General features: G+C 45.8%; 1 protein-coding gene across 2 annotated transcripts in view; it reads right to left on the reverse strand.

The window, feature by feature from the left end:
• Positions 1-1,944: 1,944 nt before the first annotated feature.
• telo2 (TEL2, telomere maintenance 2, homolog (S. cerevisiae)) overlaps positions 1,945-26,568 on the reverse strand; it is a 30,159-nt gene continuing 5,535 nt past the window's right edge. For both annotated transcript variants that reach the window (XM_060840665.1, XM_060840666.1), the window contains 17 exons: positions 21,409-21,556; positions 19,593-19,695; positions 19,263-19,331; positions 18,810-18,951; positions 18,217-18,353; positions 17,218-17,306; positions 16,587-16,706; positions 16,221-16,309; positions 15,881-15,972; positions 15,127-15,243; positions 14,508-14,579; positions 14,218-14,394; positions 13,617-13,708; positions 12,288-12,387; positions 12,000-12,064; positions 3,727-3,842; positions 1,945-2,725 (listed from right to left, as the gene is read on the reverse strand). In XM_060840665.1, the coding sequence (XP_060696648.1) occupies positions 2,622-2,725; positions 3,727-3,842; positions 12,000-12,064; positions 12,288-12,387; positions 13,617-13,708; positions 14,218-14,394; positions 14,508-14,579; positions 15,127-15,243; positions 15,881-15,972; positions 16,221-16,309; positions 16,587-16,706; positions 17,218-17,306; positions 18,217-18,353; positions 18,810-18,951; positions 19,263-19,331; positions 19,593-19,695; positions 21,409-21,556 (1,832 nt within the window). In that variant the 3' untranslated portion in view covers positions 1,945-2,621. The remainder of the gene's footprint in view (positions 2,726-3,726; positions 3,843-11,999; positions 12,065-12,287; positions 12,388-13,616; positions 13,709-14,217; positions 14,395-14,507; positions 14,580-15,126; positions 15,244-15,880; positions 15,973-16,220; positions 16,310-16,586; positions 16,707-17,217; positions 17,307-18,216; positions 18,354-18,809; positions 18,952-19,262; positions 19,332-19,592; positions 19,696-21,408; positions 21,557-26,568) is intronic.

Below are 26,568 nucleotides of genomic sequence, written 5' to 3' on the forward strand. Positions count from 1 at the left end.
TGCTAAATTGCCCGTACTGTTAGGTAAGGGATAAATGTAGGGGTATGGGTGGGTTGCGCTTCGGAGGGTTGGTGTGGACTTGTTGGGCCGAAGGGCCTGTTTCCACACTGTAAGTAATCTAATCTAATCTAATCTAATATCTGCTCTTCAACTCTTTCATTTTAGCATTGGGTTATGTATATGGAAAGGGTTCTTGTCATCCTGGAACTACAAAATTCAGAAATAAATAAATCTCTGATTCCTCTCCATATTTTTTACAAATTGGTATTTGCAGCCTCTGCAGCTTTAGAGCCATAGGGTGAAATGCAAACAGTTTTAGTTTCTGGGCAAGTCAGAGTTAAACATTCTGACAGTCTGGACAGCTCTGTCTGTAAGGCAATAGGTCTTGTAACAAACAACTCTTGTAACTGGTGACACTGGATCCAAGCGGCAGAGGCTCATATTTCCTGCTAATTTGAATACCGACACCTTACCTTGAGAACTAATTGGAAGGATAAAGGAGATTATTTACTTTATAAATCCTTACGTATGCCAAGTACTGTTACTTCTGCTAAGTGGAATGGAGTCTTTTTGTTTGGGAACACTCTGCTCTTTGTTTTAAATGAAAAGGAGAAAGGCTTCAGAAAAGATTTACAAGGATGTTGACAGGGTTGGAGGATTTGAGCTTCGGGAGAGGTTGATAGACTAGGGCTGTTTTCTCTGGAGTGTCGGAGGCTGAGGGGTGACCTTATAGAGGTTTATAAAATCATGAGAGGCATAGGTAGGATAAATAGTCAAAGTCTTTTCCCTGGGTTGGGGGAGTCCAGAACTAGAGGGCATAGGTTTAGGACGAGAGGGGAAAGATATAAAAGAGACCTAAGGGGCAACATTTTCACAGAGGGTGGTACGTGTATGGAATGAGCTGCCAGAGGAAGTAGTGGAGGCTGGTACAATTGCAACATTTAAAAGGAACCTGGATGGGTATATGAATAGGAAGGGTTTCTAGTGATATGGGCCAGGTGCTGGCAAGTGGGACTAGATTGAGTTGGGATATCTGGTCAGCATGGATGGGTTGGACCGAAGGGTCTGTTTCAGAAGCAATAAGTTACACTATTCAAAAAACACAGGACAGAGAATATAGCTGCTAAATGTGGTAAACATTGATTACCAGCCCAGGATTGTGCCTGGGTTGTGTTGATGTCAGTCAGGGTGGAGGAAGAGACTGGACTCACCATAACCAAATTAAATGTAATGCCAAGAATGGAACAGGTCAAGATGTGGCTATTTCCTGCCTAAATTTACACGTGAAAGGATGGGTACAGGGTACAGGTTTGCTTAACAGATAAACAGGGGAGACAGGAGCTGGAGGAGAAACAAAGTAAAGGCCATGAAAGGACAAAGCCCAACACTGCAACAGGCAGTTCCACAGATTTAGTGTAAAGCAGGCATTGCATCTCTCAACATGTCAAAAGATGTAAACTGTGCAACTAAACTCTAGCATGGTAAAGGAAAATAAAATAATTTATTTTGAAAATAATGAAAACCTAGAGTGTGTCAGTCAGACCAAAAGACAATTTCCCGACTTTGAAAGCAGACTGGTTCTCGACATCTGCTTGCAGCTAATTTGTAAGAATTTTTTTAAATCAATTTTCCCAGTGTTAGCACTGAAGCCGGCTGTGTCCCCTCACTAGCAGATAAATGCTGTAAAGGTGAGAGAGAAAAAGCCAAGTGGGACAATGATCAAAGTTAAGTAGATGTTCTCTACTGTAATGGATTAATAATACCATATGATGTGATTCTCATCTACACAAAACCTGGAATTCACATGATTTGGAGATGCTGGTGTTGGACTGGAGTATACAAAGTTAAAAAATCACACAACTCCAGGTTATAGTCCAACAAGTTTAACTGGAAGCACTAACTTTCAGGAACCACCTGATGAAGGAGCAGCGCTCCAAAAGCTAGTGCTTTCAATTAAACCTGTTGGACTGTAACCTGGTGTTGTGTGAATTTTAACTCTGCAATTCACAGGTCAACGTGGTGTTGCATTAGTTGTGCTAGGATTTAAGTTGTTGTCTCTTGGTTTAGGGTAGGTTTAGACAGTTTTCTCATTCCTTGTTGCTCAGTTCCTCCCTGAAGTACAGATGCGGTCATCAGAATCAGGAACTGCCGAGAGAGAGAGCGAGAGAGAGAGCGAGAGAGAGATGTGCACCAGTGAAAATGGGCACCTTCTTGCAAAACAAATAAATATGTGTTCTCAGACTCAATGATTACAGATGAATGCATCTCCAGGTCAGAAAAGTAACAATTTCCCAACATATAAGACTGCAGACCTTGACTGTCTTGATTAACATTCCACTGAGCCCTTCAAGTCAATAATTCTGTAACTACCAACGAACAAGGAAGACAAAATGTTCTTGGTTCAGATTTCTCACTGAGGTCACTCTCTAAGGACACTGAGTTATTGGTATTTTCTCCTTCTGACTCTTACACAAACCCTGCAATTTGTAGGTATATGTTCTGTTCAAGGCCAGACTCACGGAGTGCTTTCCATTCAGCAGTGTCTCATACTCCAGCTTACAGTGACCTGATACAGTTTCAAGAAATGTTAATTTGATGGACCTCGAGCCTGAGTTTTAAGATTATTCTGTGAAAACACCAAGTTTCTTCTTGAAGTTTTCCATTAAAAGCAAGCTCTGCAGGGCTGACCTGCGGCAACCTTCATCTGCATCATTCTCAGCAACATCTGGAAAGAAAGTAACATCATTCGGTAAATTTGCAACACTGGAAGTCGGGCACTACAGCATTCAGGACTCAGATCATACCTCACAATCCAGAAGTACGTTGGGCTTTCAATGGGGTATGGCAGACAGGGGAATTCCAATTATTCCAGCCAAAGCTCATTTCATTGCACATCTCTGGTGTAGCACTGATATCGCTCATTATACTTTCTACACTTCTATACCACTGTTGTTGGATCCTCCACCAAAGGGGAATCAAGACCCAATCCCAAACAGTCGGCCTTTGTACCTGCAGAGAGGTGTGTTTAGAATCTCCCCAACTTAAGAGAATTCTATTCTTTAAAACATGATTTTGGAAATATACTGCATGTCTATTACAAATAGATCATTGGATTAAAGTTGCATTAAAAAAAGTGCAGTGCTCCCTCACTGCTAACGCTTTGACAATTCAATGCTCCCTCATTAGTGAAGTGTATTTTGTGATCAATTGTCTGTTGGCAGACTGTAACCTTCTGACTGTGAATGCTACCCTCTAGGCCACATTTTACCAGCTGCAGAATGTGTGCATAGTTTGAAGGACCAATGCCTCTCTAATGCTTCATGTAAAAGTGGAGTTTGAATGTTTCAATGTTAATTCATAAACTGACCTCTGTCTCATTACTTGGCAGCAGCTGAGGTCCAGGTTGAGGACACAGAGTTCTGAAGAGGAGTCATAGTGGACTCAAAATCTGTTCCTCCCTCCCACAAATGCTGTTCAACTTGTGGAATGTCTCCTGCATTCTGTGTATTTAGGACACTGATGAGAAAACTCAGCTCATATACATCCAGAGAATTTAGCCTAGGAACGGCCCATGTCCTTGAGGAGGAGTGTTAATATTGGACTTGCTGCATTACCCGGGTGGAATTTGGAACTTTATAGAAGACTAGATTAATTTAGGATATCTGGTTGGCATGAATGAGTTGGATCGAAGGGTCTGTTTCTATGCTGAACATCTCTATGACTCACCTGCAAGCCAGCATCTAATTTCTAGGAGTTCATCTGGAACTTCAGTCAGGAGGATGTTGTTGGGAACACTCAATAACACAGAGGAGACAGCAAACAGTGTGCCCTGCCGCACGTACCTAAGAGATTAACAATAGAGACCTCAGAGTTGGTTAACTATCCTCCCCAATACTGGGCTCTAACCAGAGGTCTTATAGCACAAACCCAGCAGGGCAATGTTACAATGCCCCACCCACTCCTTCCCATAACCACTGCCTGTCCCAAGTGTAATAGAGCCTGTGGTAGCCATATAGGTCTGCACAGCCACCTACGGCCTGACAGTGGAAGACAGTCAACCTCATCTATGAGGAACTGCCAATGCTACAATAGCCCAACTGATGCAGTCCACACACTAAAACAGTAGTCTTCCAACCAAACGCTGTTCAAAATACTCTCAGCTCTGAATATACATGGGCTGGAGAGATACAGGCTCAAGAAGATATGAGCAAGACATCAGATACCATTTATGGAAGCAGGAATGTCTGTCCTTTCCCATCCCACTCCTTGACACCATTATTGCCTGGATCTCCACTTCGATCATGCACCCTTGATCTCAAAATTGCTAGGTTCCATCAGTGAGTATCATTAGCCAAATGACTGTCCTGACTAGACAACCTGCAAATGATCACTGGAGAAAGGTAACCCAAGGTGGAGGATGAGAAAATTGTGGCTGTAATAGCTGTTCCTTTTTTGATGCATTTTAGGTGTTGGAGGTAATTTCCTTGAATTCCAAAAACAGCAAATGTTTTCTAAGCTGTTGCATTGTTGTGGAATTTTCTCAAACAACAGCACTTCAAAAAGGAGGAAGACAGACAAAGGCAGAAACTACATGGTCAGTGAAAGAAACCTACTCTGCTATCTGACACAGCGATGAATCTGCATAGTTTCTGCCTTGCTATTTTGAGTTCAGGTATCTCTGGATATCAGAGTGCATGTAGGAAAAATGAACAAACAGCTGATCTTGGAAGAACCTGTGTGGGAGAGCTCACAGCACAGGAACAGATAAGTGCATAGCTTTTTAAATGTAACCTTGCTGTAAATCTACAATAGTGAGTAGAGTGGGTTCTTTTCTGATTACACGTTTTGTGGAGAATGGTCTCTTGATTAAACTTTCAAAATATAAAACACAGATTCTAAGTTAGTATGGAGGCAGTTTTTTAGAGCAATAAGATGGTGCTACTTTCTGGGTCTGTAGAATGTGAAGAAGCAAAGGTGGCCTTTATTAGAGTGATGTGCTCTTCCTGTTAGATGTGGGAATTTAGGGAGAGTTTCCATGTTACTGATGACTTTGCTTGCAGAAAGTGTCTTTGGTTGCGAATCAATCGCATGGATCAGTTGGAGAGGCAGTTAGAAGTAATGAGGAATTTACAGGAGCTAAGGGGTGTGATAGATGGCAGTTATAGGGAGAGAGAAAAACCACAGATACAACCAGGTAAACAAGTTATCCGCAGGAAAGGTAGGAGAGGGAGGTAGTACAGGAGTCTCCTGTGGCTATTCCCATCTCCAAAAAGATTTGTTTTGGAAAATGTAGGGGGTGATGGATTCTCAGGGAAATGTAGCACGAACAGCCAAGTTTCTGGTATCGTAACTGGCTCTAATTTAATGAGAGGTACATCAGGTTGCAAGTGATCAATTCTATTTAGGGACTCTCTAGTCAGAGGCACAGATATACATTTCTGTGGCCGGCAGCAAAAAATCAAAATAATGTGTTGCCTACTTGGTACCAGGATCAAGTCTATCTCAGAGATGATTAGAATATTCTCAAAGGGGAGAGGGACTAGCAGGAGGTTGTTGTACACATTGGAACTAACCACATAGGAAGAGAAAAGGATGAGATTCTGAAGGGAGAATATAGAAAGTCATAGAGATGTACAGCATGGAAAGGGACCCTTTGGTCCAACCCCTCCATGCCGACCAGATATCCCAACTCAATCTAATACCACCTGCCAGCACCCGGCCGATATCCCTCCAAATCCTTCCTATTCATATACCCATCCAAATGCCTCTTAAATAGTGCAATTGTACCAGCCTCCACCACTTCCTCTGGCAACTCATTCCATATCCGTACCATCCTCTGCGTGAAAACGTTGCCCCTTAGGTCTCTTTTATATCTTTCCCCTCTCACACTAAACCTATGCCCTCTAGTTCTGAACTCCCCAACCCCAGGGTAAAGACTTTGCCTATTTATCCTATCCATGCCCCTCATGATTTTTTAAACCTCTATAAGGTCATCCCTCAGCCTCAGACGCTCCATGGAAAACAGCCCCAGTCTGTTCAGCCTCTCCCTAGAGCTCAAATCCACCAACTCTGGCAACATCCTTGAAGTTCTAAATTGGAGGAAGGCAAATTTTGACGGTATTAGACAAGAGCTTTCAAAAGCTGATTGGGGGCAGATGTTAACAGGTACAGGGATGGATGGAAAATGGGAAACGTTCAAAAATAAGATAATGTGAGTCCAGAGACAGTATATTCCTGTTAGGGTGAAAGGCAAGGCTGGTAGGTGTAGGGAATGCTGGATGACTAAAGAAATTAAGGTTTTGGTCAAGAAAAAAAGCTAGCATATGTCAGGTATAGACAGCAGAGATCAAGTGAATCCTTAGAACAGTATAGATGCAGTAGGAGTATACTTAAGAGAGAAATCAGGAGGGCGAAAAGGGGACATGAGATAGCTTTGGCAAATAGGGTTAAGGAGAATCTAAAGGGATACTATAAATACATCAAGGACAAAAGGGTAACTAGGGAGAGAACAGGGCCCCTCAAAAGATCAGCAAGGCAGCATATGTGTGGAACTGCAGGAGATGGGGAGATACTAAACAAGTATTTTGCATCAGTATTTACTGTGGAGAAGAACATGAAAGATATAGAATGTGGGGAAATAGATGGTGACATCTTGAAAAATGTCCAAATTAGAGGAGGAAGTGCTGGATGTCTTAAAATGCATAAAGGTAAATAAATCTCCAGGACCTGATCAGGTATACTCTAGAACTCTGTGGGAGGCTGGGGAAGTGATTACTGGGACTCATGTTGAGATATTCGTATCATCGATAAGTCACGGGTGAGGTGCTGGAAGACTGGAGGTTGGCTAACGTGGTGCCATTATTTAAGAAAGTTGGTAAGGACAGGCCAGGGGATTATAGACCAATGAACCTGACGTCAGTGGTGGGCAAGTTGTTGGAGGGAATCCTGAGGCACAGGATGTACACGTATTTGGAAAGGCAAGGAGTGATTAAGGATAGTTGTCATGGTTTTATGCATGGGAAATCATGTGTCACTAAGTTGACTGAGTTTTTTGAAGTAACAATGAGGATTGATGAGGGCAGAGCAGTGGACATGATCTATATGGACTTAAGTAAAGTGTTCAAAAAGGTTCCTCATGGTCGAGTGATTAGCAAGGTAAGATCACATGGAATACAAGGAGAATGAGCCACTTGGATACAGAACTGGCTCAAATGTAGAAGTCAGGGGGTGGTGGTGGAGGGTTGCCTTTCAGAGTGAAGGCTTGTGATCAATGGTGTGGCACAGGATTCGTGTGCCACAAGGATCGGTGCTGGGTCCACTGCTTTTTGTCATTTATATAAAAGATTTGGATATGAACATAGATGGTGTTGTTAGTAAGTTTGCAGATGACACCAAAATTGAAGGTGTAGTGGACAGCAAAGAAAGTTTAAAAATGTGATGCTGGAAAAGCGCAGCAGGTCAAGCAGCATCAAAGGAGAAGGAGAATGAGGAGGGTGTGACAAGCAGGCTAAGATAAAAGATAGGGAGGAGGGTCTTGGGGGAGGGGCATTGGGAATGCGATAGGTGGAAGGAAGTTAAGGTGAGGATGATAGGCCGAAGAGGGGGTGGGGGCGGAGAGGTCGGGAAGAAGATTGCAGGTCAAGAAGATGGTGCTGAGTCTGAGGGTTGGGACTGAGAAAAGGTGGGGGGAGGGGAAATGAGGAAGCTGGAGAAATCTGCATTCATCCCTTGTGGTTGGAGGGTTCCTAGGCGGAAGAGGAGTCGCTCTTCCTCCAGGCGTCGTGTTGCCATGGTCTGGTGATGGGGGAGGCCAAGGACCTGCATGTCCTTGGCGGAGTGGGAGGGGGAGTTAAAGTGTTCAGCCACCGGATGTTTGGGTTGGTTGGTGCGGGTGTCCCAGAGGTGTTCTCTGAAACGTTCCACAAGTAGGCGGCCTGTCTCCCCAATGTATAGGAGGCCACATCGAGTGCAGCGGATGCAGCAAATGATGTGTGTGGAGGTGCAGGTGAATTTCTGATGGATATTGAAGGATCCGTTGGGGCCTTGGAGGGAAGTGAGGGGGGAGGTGTGGGTGCAAGTTTTGCATTTTTTGCGGTTGCAGGGGAAGTTGTCAGGAGTGGAGGTTGGGTTGGTGGGGGGGGTGTGGACCTGACGAGGGAGTCACTGAGGGAGTAGCCTTTCCGGAACGCTGATAGGGGTGGGGAGGGAAATATATCTTTGGTGGTGGGCTCCGTTTGGAGGTGGCGGAAATGATGAAGGATGATCCGATGTATCTGGAGGTTGGTGGGGTGGTAGGTGAGGACTATTGGGGTTCTGTCCTGGGGGCGATTGGAGGGGCAGGGTTCAAGGGCGGAGGAGCGGGAAGTGGAGGAGATGCAGTGGAGAGCATCGTCAACCACGTCAGAGGGGAAATTGCGGTCTTTGAAGAAGGAGGCCATCTGGGCTGTGCGGTGTTGGAACTGGCCCTCCTGAGAGCAGATGCGGCGAAGGCGAAGGAATTGGGAATATGGGATGGCGCTTTTACAGGGGCAGGGTGGGAAGAGGTGTAATCTAGGTAGCTGTGGGAGTCAGTCGGTTTATAGTATACGTCCGTGTTGAGTTGGTCGTCCGAGATAGAGATGGAGAGGTCTAGGAAGAGGAGGGAGGAGTCTGAGACAGTCCAGGTAAATTTGAGGTCGGGGTGAAAGGTGTTAGTAAAGTGGATGAACTGTTCAACCTCCTTGTTGGAGCACGAGGTAGCGCCGATACAGTCATCAATGTAGCGGAGGAAAAGGTGGGGGGTGGTGCCAGTGTAGCTGCGGAAGATGGACTGTTCCACATATCCAACGAAGAGGCAGGTATAGCCAGAGCCCATGCAGGTGCCCATGGCTACTCCTTTGATTTGGAGGAAGTGGGAGGATTGGAAGGAGAAGTTGTTAAGAGTGAGGACCAGTTCAGTCAGTCGAAGGAGAGTGTCAGTGGAAAGTTGGTTTGGTGGGGAAGGAAGAAGCGGAGGACTTTGAGGCCTTCGTGATGGGGGATGGAGGTGTATAGGGACTGGATGTCCATGGTGAAGATAAGGTGTTGGGGGCCAGTGAAGTGAAAATCATGGAGGAGGTGGAGGGCGTGGGTGGTGTCCCAAACGTAGGTGGGGAGTTCTTGGACTAAGGGGGATAGGACTGTGTCAAGGTATGCAGAAATGAGTTCGGTGGGGCAGGAGCATGCTGAGACAATGGGTTGGCCGAGGCAGTCAGGTTTGTGGACTGGTCCTCACTCCTGATGATTGTACATTGATGACTGTATCGGTGCTACCTCGTGCTCCAACAAGGAGGTTGAACATTTCATCCACTTTACTAACATCTTCCACCCCGACTTCAAATTTACCTGGACTGTCTCAGACTTCTCCCTCCCCTTCCTAGACCTGTCCATCTCTATCTTGGACGACCGACTCAACACAGACATATACTATAAACCGACTGACTCCAAAAGCTACCTAGATTACACCTCTTCCCACCCTGCCCCCTGTAAAAACGCCATCCCATATTTCCAATTCCTTCGCCTTCGCCGCATCTGCTCCCTTTAGGACCAATTCCAATACCGAATAACTCATATGGCCTCCTTCTTCAAAGACCGCAATTTCCCCTCAGATGTGGTTGACGATGCTCTCCACCGCATCTCCTCCAGTTCCCGCTCCTCCGCCTTGAGCCCCACCTCTCCAATCGCCACCAGGACAGAACCCCACTAGTCCTCACCTACCATCCCACCAACCTCCAGATACATCGGATCGTCCGTCGTCATTTCTGCCACCTCCAAACGGACCACCACCAGGGATATATTTCCCTCCCCCCGCCATCAGCATTCTTGAAAGACCACTCCCTCCGCGACTCCCTTGTCAGATCCACACTCCCCACCAACCCAACCTCCACTCCTGACAACTTCCCCTGCAACCGCAAAAAATGCAAAACTTGCACGCACACCTCCCCCCTCACTTCCCTCCAAGGCCCCAACAGATCCTTCAATATCCATCAGAAATTCACCTGCACCTCCACACACATCATTTGCTGCATCCGCTGCACCCGATGTGGCCTCCTATACGTTGGGGAGACATGCCGCCTACTTGCAGAACGTTTCAGAGAACACCTCTGGGACACCCACACAAACCAACCCAACTACCCCATGGCTCAACACTTCAACTCCCCCAAGACATGCAGGTCCTTGGCCTCCTCCATCACCAGACCATGGCAACACGACGCCTGGAGGAAGAGCGACTCATCTTCCACCTAGGAACCCTCCAACCACAAGGGATGAATACAGATTTCTCCAGCTTCCTCATTTCCCCTCCCCCCACCTTTTCTCAGTCCCAACCCTCAGACTCAGCACCGTCTTCTTGACCTGCAATCTTCTTCCCGACCTCTCCGCCCCCACCCCCTCTCCGGCCTATCCACCCTCACCTTAACCTCCTTCCACCTATCGCATTCCCAATGCCCCTCCCCCAAGACCCTCCTCCCTATCTTTTATCTTAGCTTGCTTGGCACACCCTCCTCATTCCTGAAGAAGGGCTTATGCCCAAAACGTCGATTCTCCTTCTCCTTTGATGCTGCCTGACCTGCTGTGCTTTTCCAGCAACACATTTTTAAGCTCTGATCCCCAGCATCTGCAGTCCTCACTTTCTCCTAGCAAAGAAAGTTACCTCAGATTACAACGGGATCTTGATCAGATAGGCCAATGAGCGGCAGATGGAGTTTAATTTAGATAAATGTCAGGTGCTGCATTTTGGAAAGGCAAATCAGGGCAGGACTTATACACTTAATGGAAAGTTCCTGAGGAGCATTGCTGAATAAAGAGACCTTGGAGTGCAAGTTCATATTTCCTTGAAAGTGGAATTACAGGTAGATAGGATAGAGAAGGCGGCATTTGGTATGCTTTCCTTTATTGGTCATAGCATGGAGTACAGGAGTTGGGAGGTCATGTTGTAACTGTACAGGACATTGGTAAGGCCAAGTCTGGTCTCTGTCCTATTAGAAGCATGTTAGGAAACTTGAAAGGGTTCAGAAAAGATTTACAAGGATGTTGCCAAGGTTGGAGGATTTGAGCTACAGGGAGAGGCTGAATAAGCCGGGGCTGTTTTCCCTCTTGTGTAAGAGGCTGAGTGGTAACCTTCTAGAGGTTTATAAAATCATGAGGGGCATGGATAAGGTAAATAAACATGATCTTTTCCCTGGGAGTCCAGAACTAGAGGGCATAGATTTAGGGTCATAAGGGGCAACCTTTTCACACAGAGGGTGGTCCATGTATTGAATGAGCTGCCAGAGGAAGTGGTGGAGGTTGGCACAATTACAACACTTATAAGGTATCTGGATGGCTATATGAATAGGAAGAGTTTAGAGGGATCTGGGCGAAGTGGGGGCAAATGGGACTAGATTAAGTTAGGATATCTAATCAGCGTGGACGAGTTGGACCGAAGAATCTGTTTCCGTGTTGTAATCCCTATGACTCTAAGTGGTCATCCAGTGTAACAGTACGTCTGAATTCAACATATGATTACTTAGATTAGACTTACAGTGTGGAAACAGGCCCTTCGGCCCAACAAATTCACACCGACCCGCCGAAGCGCAACTCACCCATACCCCTACATTTACCCCTACCTAATACTATGGGCAATTTAGCATGGCCAATTCACCTGACCCGCACATCTTTGGACTGTGGGAGGAAACCGGAGCACCCGGAGGAAACCCACGCAGACACGGGGAGAACGTGCAAACTCCACACAGTCAGTCGCCTGAGTCGGGAATTGAACCCGGGTCTCAGGCGCTGTGAGGCAGCAGTGCTAACCACTGTGCCACCGTGCCGCCCACAAATGAACAGTGATGCGAGACAGAAGACAACATGGACTTGAGACAAGCCAAGTGTGAAAAAAAAAATCACAAAGTGTAACTGAAGAGAGATGGCAGTAATGACAAAGAATCAACAGTAAAAGCACAGGTAGGACATATAGGGCTAACACCAAAGAAGTTACTTACGCATCTGTGTGATATCGAACAGCCCAGATGAAATCCAGCAGAGCTTTCCCCATGTGAATGGCAACCTAGGGGAGGAGAAAATCACTGATTACTCTCTCACAGCTCACTCTCCAATGATACCTCTCAACATTAATACTCAAAGCACCTGTGTTTCTGTTTGAATGGCTGGACACTGTCTTATTAATCCTGCATCAGAAACAGTCCAAAATTATGCTTTAAGGTTCCCAATGAATGATTGCGAACACTTGTTCTTTGTGGTCCACCAGCATTCCCAGGTCCATTACTCACCAGGGCATTCACTGAAAAGTACATTATAATCGCCAATGTGTGAATTAAACGTCCCATAATCAAAGGTTCTTCAGCTAGGAAATCAAATGGTGTCTGTGGCCTGGAATGAATAACACAGTGGTCAGTGTATTCTAGTGAGTAGAACAGCAGTCAATGCAATGGCAGGAATAAAGCAGTGGTACAGAGTGAATTGGAACTAAAAAAATTATCTACGTAGCTTGGGGACCATAGCGAAACTTAAAAATTTCAGACGAAGAGGCTTTCTTGCGCCGCAAGTACTGAGTCAAGCCCAAAGTTGCAGGCCCTCACTATGGAATAATTACCTTGACCTGTAATAAGTCTACAACTGCCATTTGGGTTCACAAGGAGCTTGGCTTGCTCCTGGGGCTGGAGCACTGACCAATCAGGGTGGTCAGAGACTCCTCTCCTCAACCTCATAATCTGCAATTTTCTTCCTTGGAACCTACTTCCATTCAGGCTTCTCGCTCTTTCACTTGATTTTTTTTTGATATCCAGAAATATTTCCAGACACAGCTGAACTGTTTTTTATTGCATCACCCTCGTTACTTGTTTTCTCTCCTACATCTTTCACCACTAAATCACCAGTGTTTCAAATTATTATCAATTTACTTGCAAAGCTCCTCAGGGGGAGTACAGGTCGCTTTGGTATAACGCACATTTTATCAACACAAATTGGCTGTAACAGGATTGATGAATTGTGAACGATGGTTGAACAGTGTGACCTTTCTGGTGAATGGGTACAACAATTTAGTATAGCACGTGTTTACACAGTAACGCAACTGTTGTCTTATAGCAGAATGGCCTGCATAATATCACCAAAGGTGAGGAAGGGGAGATAAGGCACTCCACCCCTATAGTGCCCACCTCTCTCTAAAGATATTTAGACTATTAATGGATAGCACATGCTCCTTTTACAAGGACATCCAAGCACGAAGGTAGCCATGGAAAAGGGAAAGCCAGTCAGGAATTATGACCCCCTCCAGCCTGCTGTCTGGAACTGCTGCTTTTCAGAGATGTTTTGATGCACCTCTGGAGGAGGTGAGACTTGAACATGGACATCCTGGTCCAAAAGGTAGGGAACACTACTGCTGTGCCACAAGAATGGCAGATTGACGCCACTTTTGTAGTTTGGCATAGAATACTTGCAGATGTCATTTGTTTCAAATACTTGAGGTATTAAACTTATTATTGTCCTTTTGTGGAGGCTGCAACAAACTGATTTTGGAAAGGCTGGTCAATTTGGGGTTTCCATGATTAATCAAAGGAGAGGCAAATTCTTGCAAAGCTTCACAGACTGAGATATATTACCTGTCATAGTTCCTGATCAGAGGGAAGAAGAAATATCCGGCTACTGGACTCAGCCTATTGGGAACAGCCTCGGGTGCTGGTCTTGATGCTCCCTGAGAAAATGAACAATTATCTCACCAATCATACAACAAGAGCAGGAAATTCCATTTAAATTGGTGTCAGAGCAGAAGAGATAGGGAGAGAAGGGAACGGAGGGAGAAGGGGAAAGACAGAGAAAGAGAGATATACACACACACACACACACACACACACACAGACAATTAGGGAGGAAAGGATGGATTTGCCACTTGACAGAAAGAGAGAGAGAGAGAGAGATAGGCTCTTGAACATCCTTTTGTTTGCTCCAAGTTAGACAAAGGCTGAGTCAGACCAATACCATGAGTTCTGTATGCCCTCTGATTTTAGAAGCCCTACAGCCTTGTTACATTCCATTTTGCAGGCCCAACAAACATGCTTGATAGATCCACAGTTAAACGCATCCAGTCGAACAGTGAGCAGCACTCTCAGGCCCTGCTCTCAATCCCTCAATGCACAGTCCCCGCCAGTCTTTACTCAGCCCAGCCCAACGTCTACTCTAAATCCAGCCCATCCCTGAGCTTACTCTGGTGAAGCGCCGGGTCTTATTTTCTATCCTTTTCTCAATGATTTTCTTCCATTGCTGGCTGGGGTTGTATGCACCAGAAGTTTCCGATTTCAAGAGCTGAATGGAGGGGCTCTCATTGGTTGCTCTTTGGCTGCTGTCAGGCTGGGATAGCTCCTGGGCAGCCAGTGCCAGGACCTAAGGGAAGACAAAACACTCTTCGAAACGTTGTTGAACCAGGAGGAAATTCCCAACAACGCACGAAACTAATTTAAAGCACTAACTTGTGAAGGAGGAAGTCAAACACTCACATCTAGGATGTCCAGACGTTGAGTCAGGCTATAATTCACAGCATAGAACTCTGTGGTAAGATACTGAGTGACCTGCAATAGAGGTAAAAAAGGTGAAGTACTCATTCCATACGGGGAAGGTCTGACTCTGAACAAACTGCCTACCAAGTTGGGAGGGAATGGATAGGAGACAAATCCAAAATGATGATGGTGGTATTGCTTGGAGCAGGGAGACAGCAGGAAGATTGAAGCCCATAGGGGATGGTGGACTCCAGTGCCTGGGATGGGATAGGGTATTAGGGTAGGGTTCATGGTGGTTAGGAGGGCTGGAGTCCAGGTAAATGAACACTCTCCTGGTAACACAATGGGAGGAAATACAGTGTCAGAATCCCGAACTAAAAAGGTTACTGGTGTGTCAAGCAGTGGAAAATGTAAAGAAAAGTTTAAGGTCAATGAGAATGAAGCGACACAAAGCAATGGAATAGTAGACCAATTTTAGCTTAAGTGGGGTCTAAGTAGAGTGAGTACACCAAGTAATTGATTATAATACATGTTAATTATATGTTTAGTGCAGTAACTTCTCTAGATCCCTGGAAGGAACAGACTGTGCTTCTTCTCCAGCAGCTTCCTCTGTACTTACAGGAATTGTGTCAGTGACAGTGATTGCCACCAGCCCTCCCTGTCGCAATCCCATGAACCCAGAGATGTTAAACTTGTCCTCAAGGTGGAGAAGAACCTTTGTTAACTGCACACTGATCTGCGGAAAAGAATAACAAATAGTACTGACAAACAGTCGAATGAGTTTTTCCGAACTATCTTATGCAGAAAAATTCCGAATACTGCATAAACAGATGGATGTACAATGTTGACTGTGACACCAGATTTTCCTGCTTTTCAAACAGTGCTATTTAAAATCCATACCGACTATCGGAACAGACAAACAGGGCCACAGCTTAATGCACCTCCAACACAGCAGCATTTCCTCAGTACTGATCTCCAAAAGGGTGGTGTTCCCTCAGTACTGACCCCCAAATGTATAGCATTCCTTAATATTGGCTCTCCACATTAAAGTTCTCCTTCAGTACTGGCTTTCTGACAATGTGGCAGTTCCTCAGAAATGACTGTCCAAAAGACAGCAATCCTGTTGTACTGAACCTTGGGCTGTGAATGACTTCTGCAGTGCTGATCCTGCAATAGTACATTTCTTCTATTATCAGCCTGGTTTTGTTTTCAAGTGTTTGGTGTGAAGCCCAAGTTCACAGCTTCTGATCAAGGTGTCCATCAGTGTAAGGTACCACTCCCACATTTCATAATCAGAAGCTTTCATAATTTTGGTATCAAATCCTGTCATCACCCCTCCCCTTCTTTCTCCCCGACACCAAACTCTTCCTCACCTCTCTACTCGCAGTTGGATTTTTTCTAATCAAGTTTTCCACAACCTTCAAAGTTATTTCAATTTGTTCTGGATCTGCAGATGTCATCAGGACTGCAAAACAATCAGAAATCAGTGCGCAGGCTAAATGAAGAAGACGTTAATGGAGAAAACTTACAGTAATCTGCCAATACCATTTAATTGTTGGAAAAGCAGCATCAAGAATCTGTTGTCAATAATGAAAGGAGGGATCAAACCCATCAGATTGGTCACTCAGTGACCCTTTACACACAGTCACTCAGTGCGCCAAAGACAGACACAGTACGTCACTCAGTAACCTCCTTCTCTGGGTATCAGGTTACCTTCTACACCGTCACTGATGTAGACTGGGGCCCGATTCCTTTGCAGCTCAGTGTCAATCGATAGGTCATACGGAATCAGTTCATCATCACTGCAAATAAAAAGTCAGACGTGAGCAGTTGGAGTAATGGTGGGGTGAGATGGGAAGGAGGAGATAGGCCAGGAAACGAACAGAAGGAGAGGTGGATAGAGGTATCCATTCACTTTAATAACAGTACAGAGCTCCTTTAAGCACTCTACTCATTCTAGGATGGAGTTTAAACGTTAAAATGTCCAGCCTTAGGAGGCAAGAATGTAACTTCCTTTAGTTAAAAGAAAAAAAAGACAATGGCTGAGTCTGGAAAGAGATGAAAACTGGATTTACTGACCTGTCAAGTTCAGACGTGGACTCAGAGTCCTGTACCTCCTGCGAGTTCTGTCTGCTCTCCACTGGATTCAGACTGGTCTCCGCCAAGCCCTGTCCACTCTCTAGCTGTGAATTTTCATCTCTAGAAATAAATGAAAATTCATTTAGGTCCTGGTACCCTTGAATCTGCCCACTGAATTGAGTTTTTTTCTCATGAGTAGGTGCCTTAGGTGAAAGTGTAAGAACTTGGCTTCAAAATTGTGGAGGGAATGGGTAAATTCTCACCAGAGGATTCAAAGACTGACTGCCAAAAACGTGCTCAGAGTGTGTGGAGTAACAAGCAAAATATAATGGATTGTTTCCACTTTGAATAATCAAGTTCTGGACTAGTTTACATCTGCACCCCTCCTCTCATTTAATATTTAATACTCAGGGTGTTAAATCATCACTGACTGCAGAAACACTGCACTTCAGAGACAACAACAACAACTCAAACTGCACGTCAACAGACAGGCAGGTTTATCAGCAGCCTGAAGAAACGTTACACAGCTAAAGTTAACTGGAGATGCAGTGAATGAGAAGCTGTACATTTGCGGTACTTTTGTTTGTATTTTGTAGGGTGAATATGTTTTGAACATCGACAGTTCACTTACTTGTGCTGCTGCGGGGGGGCCTCCCAGCTTGAAAGCAGCCTTGGGCTGGCCAGTGACTTCAGCTCACTCAACTCATCATCTTCTGTGTACTGAAGGACAGAATAAAACTATCATGTCAATCATTCCACCACTATAGAGACAAAGGTGTGATGATCAAAATTCATGCTCGAGCTTAGTTAGTGATTATGAGCTTGAACAATATACGATCAGTGTCAAAAAACCAAAACAACGGTGGATGCTGGAAACTTGAAACAAAAACAGAAATTGCTGGAGAATCTCAGCAGGTCCGGCAACATCTGTGGAGAAATCAGAGTTAACGTTTCAGGTCCAGCTACTAATCTTCCGAATGATCAATGTCAGGTGTATACACACATCTCAAGAGAAGTATACCAATCTCCTGGTATTTAGATGAGAGCTAAGTGACCTTGTAATTAGCCAGGATCAATTGCCAGTGTACAGTGATCCAATTTCTCGGTCTCTGCAATGTAGCAAAAGTGCCACTGTCTATATGGAGTTTGTAAGTTAGTGTTGAGTCAGAGGACAATGGATTTGAGCTTTACCTCAGAATAATCCAGGCTGAGACCTCACTGCTGCACTGCAAGGCGTGCTGCTTCTTTGATGAGGTGTTACTTATATTCAAATATGGTGACAGATCCTTCACCAGAGCTGTTAGCCTTTTGCTCTTTGCCACCTCTCTTGAATTATTAAAATGATGAGCATTCACTGATCAGGTGTTTTATAAATTCTACACAGCTTTCCTTCAGGAGAATGTACTGTGTAGGTTCAAACTCAGAAACTTCATTTCTGAAACTCCTCTGATCGCTTACTCTCTCAATATAGCCTAAGTGAGGCAAATGGGTCAAGTGTAAGGTATGTTGGTTTTCGTCTCACAGTGTGGAGAGATTATGGGGCAATATGTTAAACCTCACCAACCCTGTAGTACAAGTTCTCCACACACACACGGCCTGCTCTATGTATCCACAGCTTTGAGAGACCTACCTCGAACTTGAGCCTGTGATCTCCAGAGTTCACCCTTGCACTGAGGCATTCTGCAACAACCATCCCCAGCTGGCGAACACGGGCTATATTGCTGTCCAGATGACACTCCACCCCAGCCATCATCCCAGAGAGAAGCTCTACAAACACACAGCACCAGAGAACATGATAGACTGATTAATACATCACCTGCTCACACTGCCCCATCCATCCCCTCTGTCATGTCAACCTCTCACATGACCAACCTCAACACTTAACTCCTACGATCCAAATACCACCATAAAATCTCATCCCTAGTCACAGTCTGATGAAGCATACAAAGACACTAACATGCAAATATACACCAAGACACCCATGCACACTCCTGTGGGCCAACATGCACTCAAGGCCGACACGCCCGGCCACGCCCCCCACGGGTCGACACGCCCGGCCACGCCCCCCCGCGGGTCGACACGCCCGGCCACGCCCCCCCGCGGGCCGACACGCCCGGCCACACTCCCGTGGGCTGACACGCTCCCATGGGCCGACATGATCCCATGAGCCGACATGCACCCACACATTGTCTCACCCCTATGCTGTCCCTTGTCCCCACAAACCTGTTTTGTGTTCCTGTATCTCCGAGTCTGAGAGTTCTGCAAGGATGATGACAATGGCTTTGCTGATGTAGAGCTGCTGTTCTATAGGGGTGTGTCTCAGAGCACTGCTGTTACTCCAAGTCTCCAACAACTTCTTAAGCACCTGGCAAAGACATAAAACCCAAGGCCAGTTCAAGGAGCTTATGTAATTCCTATGCTTCATTATGATGTTGGGCCTTAGGAGCTACTGTCTCAGCTCCAGAATGTACATCAAACAGGGGAGCTGCTGCTGCGAATGCGAACTACACTCCATGATTCTCTCTCCACCTCACCAATGGCTAAAGATTCAAGATGACAGGATTACCACTATTTTGATCCAGAGATTCTCCATGATGCCCCAAGATGCTGCAACCATCCCAACGATCAGAAACCCACTACCCAGAAAGGTTGTGTAATACCCTTGCCTCCACTCACCTCAATCAATAAGCAGCCTCGAGACTTCTCACCGGCCAGATAGCCCAACAAGTTTTGTAACACAGATGTCTGCACCAATCACAGAGATAATATCAGACATACCCCAAGACAGTAACAGTAAACACTGCCCCTGCAGAAACTCCTCCATTCATCCTCCACACTATAAATTTCAACGTCTTCAATACAAACCCACTTCCCGCACACCGAAATGAAAAATGTCATGGTGTGGATGTATAACGTTTCAATCCCTGTTATCAGATTACCCCCCAAACTCCCTCCTCTCATACACATTATGTTGATGCTCTCCTTTGTTCCCGAGTCAGTACACACCTTGAGCCGATACTGCAAGAGTAGGAATTTGTGAGTTAGAACAAAATTGGCCTTCTTGTTCTTCAGCACAATGCTGCCTAGCAACCTTGAGAGCACATTCGGCCTACCAGACAAAAAGTAGAAGTTTAAAAACAAATTACAAGTGTGCATTCCCATTATGGAGGAGAAAGTGAGGACTGCAGATGCTGGAGATCAGGGCTAAAAAATGTGTTGCTGGAAAAGCGCAGCAGGTCAGGCAGTATCCAAGGAGCAGGAGAATCAATGTTTCGGACATCAGCCCTCCTTCTGGCTTATGCCTGAAACATCGATTCTCCTGCTCCTTGGAAGCTGCCTGACCTGCTGCGCTTTTCCAGCAACACATTTTTCAGCTCTGCATTCCCATTAAGCAATGTATAATGACAGTTCTATAGGATCTTGTGTATCTAACTTAGAAGGAAGATGGGACCTTGGTTCAACAGATCACCCAGTGTTCAGCCCCTCCGACACTGCGGCAGAATCCCAGTACCACCCCTCTGACAGTGTGGCGCTGCTCCAGTACCGCCCCTCCGACAGTGTGGCGCTGCCCCAGTACCACCCCTCCGACAGTGCGGCAGCACCCTAGTACCGCTCTTCCGACAATGTGGCAGCACCCCAGTACTGCCCCCTCCTACAGTGTGGCGCCACCCTAGTACCACACCTCCTACAGTGTGGCGCCACCCCAGTACCACCCCTCCTACAGTGTGGCGCCACCCCAGTACCACCCCTCCTACAGTGTGGCGCCACCCCAGTATCACCCCTCCTACAGTGTGGCGCCACCACAGTACCACCCTTCCTACAGTGTGGCGCCACCACAGTACCACCCTTCCTACAGTGTGGCGCCACCACAGTACCACCCCTCCTACAGTGTGGCGCCACCACAGTACCACCCCTCCTACAGTGTGGCGCCACCCCAGTACCACCCCTCCTACAGTGTGGTGCCACCCCAGTACCACCCCTCCTACAGTGTGGTGCCACCCCAGTACCACCCCTCCTACAGTGTGGTGCCACCCCAGTACCACCCCTCCTACAGTGTGACACCACCCCACCTACAGTGTGGTGCCACCACAGTACCACCCCTCCTACAGTGTGACGCCACCCCAGTACCACCCCTCCTACAGTGTGTCGTCACCCCAGTACTGCCCCTCCTACAGTGCGGCACTGCCCCAGTACCACCCCTCCTACAGTGTGTCGTCACCCCAGTACTGCCCCTCCTACAGTGCGGCACTGCCTCAGTACCACCCCTCCGACAGTGTGGCGCGCCCCAGTACCACCCCTCCGACACTGTGGCGTGCGCCAGTACCGCCTCTCCTATGCTGCGCCCCGCCCCAGTACTGCCCCTCTGACAGTGCGGCACCGTCTCAGTACCACCCCTTCGACAATGTGGCACCGTCCCAGTACTGCCCCTCCGACAATGTGGCACCGTCCCAGTACTGCCCCTCTGACAGTGTAGCACTGCCCCAGTACTGCCCCTCTGACAGTGATTTGCCACTCTCCACCTCCTCACGCACCCCCCCAACCATATCGCCCCGCTGACATTGCGGTGCTGCCCCAGTACAGTGTGGCACCGCCCCACCGACAGTATAGCACTACCTTTGTACTACAGTGAGCATTTCAGGCTGAATTCTCCACAATGGGTCTTGTAACCATGACCATTGAATCAGTGATGTCAGAGTTGCCACTGAGCCATGGCTGAAAGTTGGTTTGTAGCAAACTGCTTGTAATTAAGTTGGGAAAGCTAGTTCAGTTGGTCTACTCTCAGGATCTCTGACTGTCAATATTCTATGAAGTCCACATTTACCCTGCTGATAACCGGACAAAACCCGAAACTACGTTCTCCATCCAACGTTCAGGCACATTCTCCACTAATCGCCAACTGATTCGCTGCCAAATACAATCCGATTGCGTAAGAATAGTGAGTCTTGGCACTAATACATGTAGAACCGCATCTGAAAGAGTCAATTAAATCAGTAAGTAAGCAAATGATAGTAAAGGATAAGATGAATAGACTAAATTGTCTGTTAATTCAAGTTAGAGTTTTATAATCACACAATTCAAATACAGACATCACCAAGAACTGCTGTACTTCCCTTCACTAGACAACACTTCAAAAATCAAACCTCCATCACGGCTTTAAAGAGACAAGTTCCAGATATCCATTAGTGAAAACAACTTTGTGATTTCACAGCCCAGCAACTTGCTGAACTTTAAGATGACGTGTTCCTAATTCTGGACTCCCCTCAGAGGAAACAGTTTCTTTCTGCTCCTTTGTAATTGTATACAACTCCATCAAATCACTCTTCAAACTTTCTCATGTTCCTGGGTTTCTGTGAAAAATATTATGATCTAGCTTCTGCCAATATTCCATTCTTTGGTAATGTATTAACCAGCCCTAACCCTCTCTACCTGCCTATTTACTTGAATTAAACTTAATTCTTGGATAATCTAAAAGACCTCGATCAAACCTTCCCTGAGCTGATTCTTTTGGGAAGTCATTGGCCCAACTGTCCTCACCCACTGTAAACCCCAAAAACTGCTAAACAGGGAAGTGATCTGATATTCCTCCCCAGTGCTTCTGTCTTAGGTGTTATAGAGTCATAGAGTTATAGAGATGTACAGCATGGAAACAGACCCTTCGCTCCAACCTGTCCATGCCGACCAGATATCCCAACCCAATCTAGTCCCACCTGCCAGCACCCGGCCCATATCCCTCCAACCCTTCCTATTCATATACCCATCCAAATGCCTTTTAAATGTTGCAATTGTACTAGCCTCCACCACATCCTCTGGCAGCTCATTCCATACACGTACCACTCTCTGTGTGAAAACATTGCCTCTTAGGTCTCTTTTATATCTTTCTTCTCTCACCCTAAACCTATGCCCTCTAGTTCTGGAATCCAAGACCCCAGGGAAAAGACTTTGCCTATTTACCCTACCCATGCCTCTCATAATTTTGTAAACTTCTATAAGGTCACCCCTCAGCCTCCGACGTTCCAGGGAAAATTGCCCTAGCCTATTCAACCTCTCCCTATAGCTGAAATCCTCCAACTCTGGCAACATCCTTTTAAATCTTTCCTGAACCCTTTCAAGTTTCACAACACCTTTCCGATAGGAAAGAGACCAGAATTGCATGCAATATTCCAACAGTGGCCTGACCAATGTCCTGTACAGCTGCAACATGACCTCCCAACTCCTGTACTCAATACTGTAGCCAATAAAGGAAAGCATACCAAATGCCTTCTTCACTATCCTATCTACCTGTGACTCCCCTTTCAAGGAGCTATGAATCTGCACTCCAAGGTCTCTTTGTTCAGCAACACTCCCGAGAACCTTACCATTAAATGTATAAGTTCTGCTAAGATTTGCTTTCCCAAAACGCAGCACCTCGCATTTATTGGATTAGATTAGATTAGATTACTTACAGTGTGGAAACAGGCCCTTCAGCCCAACAAGTCCACACCAACCCACCGAAGCGCACCCACCCAGACCCATTCCCCTACATTTACCTCTGCACCTAACACTACAGGCAATTTAGCATGGCCAATTCACTTAACCTGCACATTTTTGGACTGAGGGAGGAGACCGGAGCACCCGGAGGAAACTCACGCAGACACGGGGAGAATGTGGAGCTTGTACAGTCAGTCGCCTGAATTAAACTCTCCATCTACCTCTTCTCAGCCCATTGGCCCATCTGGTCAAGATGCTGTTGTAATCTTCGATGTCCACGACACCTCCAATTTTGGTGTCATCTGCGAACTTACTAACTGTACCTCTTATGCTCGCATCCAAATCATTTATGTAAATGACAAAAAGTAGTGGACCCAGCACCGATCCTTGTGGCACTCCACTGGTCACAGGCCTCCAGACTGAAAAACAGCCGTCCACCACCATCCTCTGTCTTCTACCTTTGAGCCAGTTCTGTATCCAAATGGCTAGTTCTCCCTGTATTCCATGAGATCTAACCTTGCTAATCAGTCTTCCATGGGGAACCTTGTCGAACGCCTTACTGAAGTCCATACAGATCACGTCTACCGTTCTGCCTTCATCAATCCTCTTTGTTACTTCCTCAAAAAACTCAATCAAGTTTGTGAGACATGATTTCCCACGCACAAAGCCATGTTGACTACCCCATATCAGTCCTTGCCTTTCCAAATACATGTACGTCCTGTCCCTCAGGATTCCCTCCAACACCACCAACGTCACTGGTCTATAGTTCCCTGGCTTGTCTTTACCACCCTTCTTAAACAGTGGCACCACGTTTGCCAACCTCCAATCTTCGGGCACCTCACCTGTGACTATCGAGGACACAAATATCTCAACAAGAGGCCCAGCAATCACTTCTCTAGCTTTCCAGAGACTTCGAGGGTACACCTGATCAGGTCCTGGGGATTTATCCACCTTTATCCTTTTCATGACATTCAGTAATTCCTCCTTTGTAATATGGACATTTTGCAAGATGTGACCATCTATTTCCCTACAGTCTATATCTTCCATATCCTTTTCCATAGTAAATACTGATGCAAAATACTCATTTCGTATCTCCTCCATTTTCTGTGGCTCCACACAAAGGCTGCCTTGCTGATCTTTGAGGGGGCCTATTCTCTCCCTGGTTACCCTTTTGTCCTTTATGTATTTGTAAAGACTCTTTGGATTCTCCTTAATTATATTTGCCAAAGCTATCTCATGTCCCCTTTTTGTCCTCCTGATTTCCCTCTTAAGTATACACCTACTTCTGGATTCACTCAATCTATCCTGTCTATACCTGACATATGCTTCCTTCTTTTTCTTAACCAAACCTCCAATTTCTTTAGTCATCCAGTATTCCCTATAGCTACCAGCCTTTCCTTTCACCCTAACAGGAATATACTTTCTCTGGATTCTTGTTATCTCATTTCTGAAGGCATCGCATTTTCCAGCCGTCCCTTTACCTGCGAACATCTGTCCCCAGTCAGCTTTCAAAAATTCTTACCTAATACCATCAAAATTGGCCTTCCTCCAATTTAGAACTTTAACTTTTAGATCTGGTCTATCCTTTTCCATCATTATTTTAAATCTAATAGAATTATGGTCGCTGGCTCCAAAGTGCTCCCCCCCACTGACACCTCAGCCACCTGCACTGCCTTATTTCCCAAGAGTAGGTGAAGTTTTGCACCTTCTCTAGTAGGTACCTCCACATACTGAATCAGAAAATTGTCTTGTACATACTTAATAAATTCCTCTCCATCTAAACCCTTAACACTATGGTAGTCCCAGTCTATGTTTGGAAAGTTAAAATCCCCTACCATAACTACCCTATTATTCTTACAGATAGCCGAGATCTCCTTACAAGTTTGTTTCTCAATTTCCCCCTGCCTATTAGGGGGTCTATAATACAATCCCAATAAGGTGATCATCCCTTTCTTATTTCTCAGTTCCACCCAAATAACTTCCCTGGATGTATTTCCGGGAATATCCTCCCTCACCACAACTGTAATGCTAGCCCTTATCAAAAATGCCACTCCCCCTCCTCTCTTGCCTCCCTTTCTATCCTTCCTGTAGCATTTGTATCCTGGAACATTAAGTTGCCAGTCCTGCCCATCCCCGAGTCATGTTTCTGTAATTGCTATGATATCTCAGTCCCATGTTGCTAACCATGCCCTGAGTTCATCTGCCTTCCATGTTAGGCCCCTTGCATTAAAATAAATGCAGTTTAATTTATTAGTCCTACCTTGTCCTTGCCTGCCCTGACTGTTTGACTCACTTCTTTTCTCAACTGTATCAGTCTCATATCAATCTCTTTCCTCACTATCTCCCTCGGTCCCACCCCCTCACCATACTAGTTTAAATCCTTCCGAGCAGCTCTAGCAAATCTCCCTGCCAGTATATTAGTCCCCTTCCAATTTAGGTGCAAAATGTCCTTCTTGTACAGGTCACTTCTACCCCAAAAGAGATTCCAATGATCCAAAAATGTGAATCCTTCTCCCATACACCAGCTCCTCAGCCATGCATTCATCTGCTCTATCCTCCTATTCCTGCCCTCACTAGCTCGTAGCATCGGGAGTAATCCAGCTATTACTATTCTCGAGGACCTCCTTTTTAAATTTCTGTCTAACTCCCTGTAATCTCCCTTCAGAATCTCAACCTTTTCCCTTCCTATGTCGTTGGTTCCAATGTGGACAATGACCTCTTGCTGGTCCCTCTCCCTCGTGAGAACATTCTGCAGACATCCTTGATCCTGGCACCAGGGAGGCAACACACCATTCTGATTTTTCGCTGCTGGCCATAGAAACGTCTGTCTGTACCTCAGACTAGAGAATCTCCTAACACAATTGATCTCTTGGAACCCAATGTACCCCTTGTTGCATTACAGCCAGTCTCAGTACCAGAAACTTGGCTGCTCATGATACGTTCCCCTGAGAATCCATCACCCCCTACATTTTCCAAAACAGCATACCTGTTTGAAATGAGTATATCCACAAAAGACTCCTGCACTACCTGCCTACCTCTCTTACCTTTCCTGGAGTTAACCCATCTCGGTGACTGTATCTGAGACTTTCCCCCTTCCTATAATTGCCATCCATCACATACTGTTGCTGTTGCAAATTCCTCATTGTCTCTAACTGTCTCTCCAACCGGTCCATTCGATCTGATAAGATTCGCAGCCTACAGCATTTATGACAGGAACCCTTAAATTCTCTTTAAACTCCCACATCTGACAAGAAGTACATATCACTCTATTAAAGGCCATTTTTGCTCCTTCACAATCTACAGACCCAAGAAATAACACTGTCTTATTTCTCTACAAACACTGCCCCAGGTTAAATGAATAGTTATGGCTTATATTTTAAGTTTAATCACGAGACATGTCTGCAAAAAACATATAATCAAGAAAGAACCCACTCTATTCCCTACTGCAGATTCTCTGTGGGCCACACTTAAAAACAATTAACTTTTAATTTTGTCCCCTTCAAGGACGTTAAAA

This window comes from Hemiscyllium ocellatum, chromosome 20, assembly GCF_020745735.1.
Source record: "Hemiscyllium ocellatum isolate sHemOce1 chromosome 20, sHemOce1.pat.X.cur, whole genome shotgun sequence".
In the NCBI taxonomy this organism is placed as follows: domain Eukaryota; kingdom Metazoa; phylum Chordata; class Chondrichthyes; order Orectolobiformes; family Hemiscylliidae; genus Hemiscyllium; species Hemiscyllium ocellatum.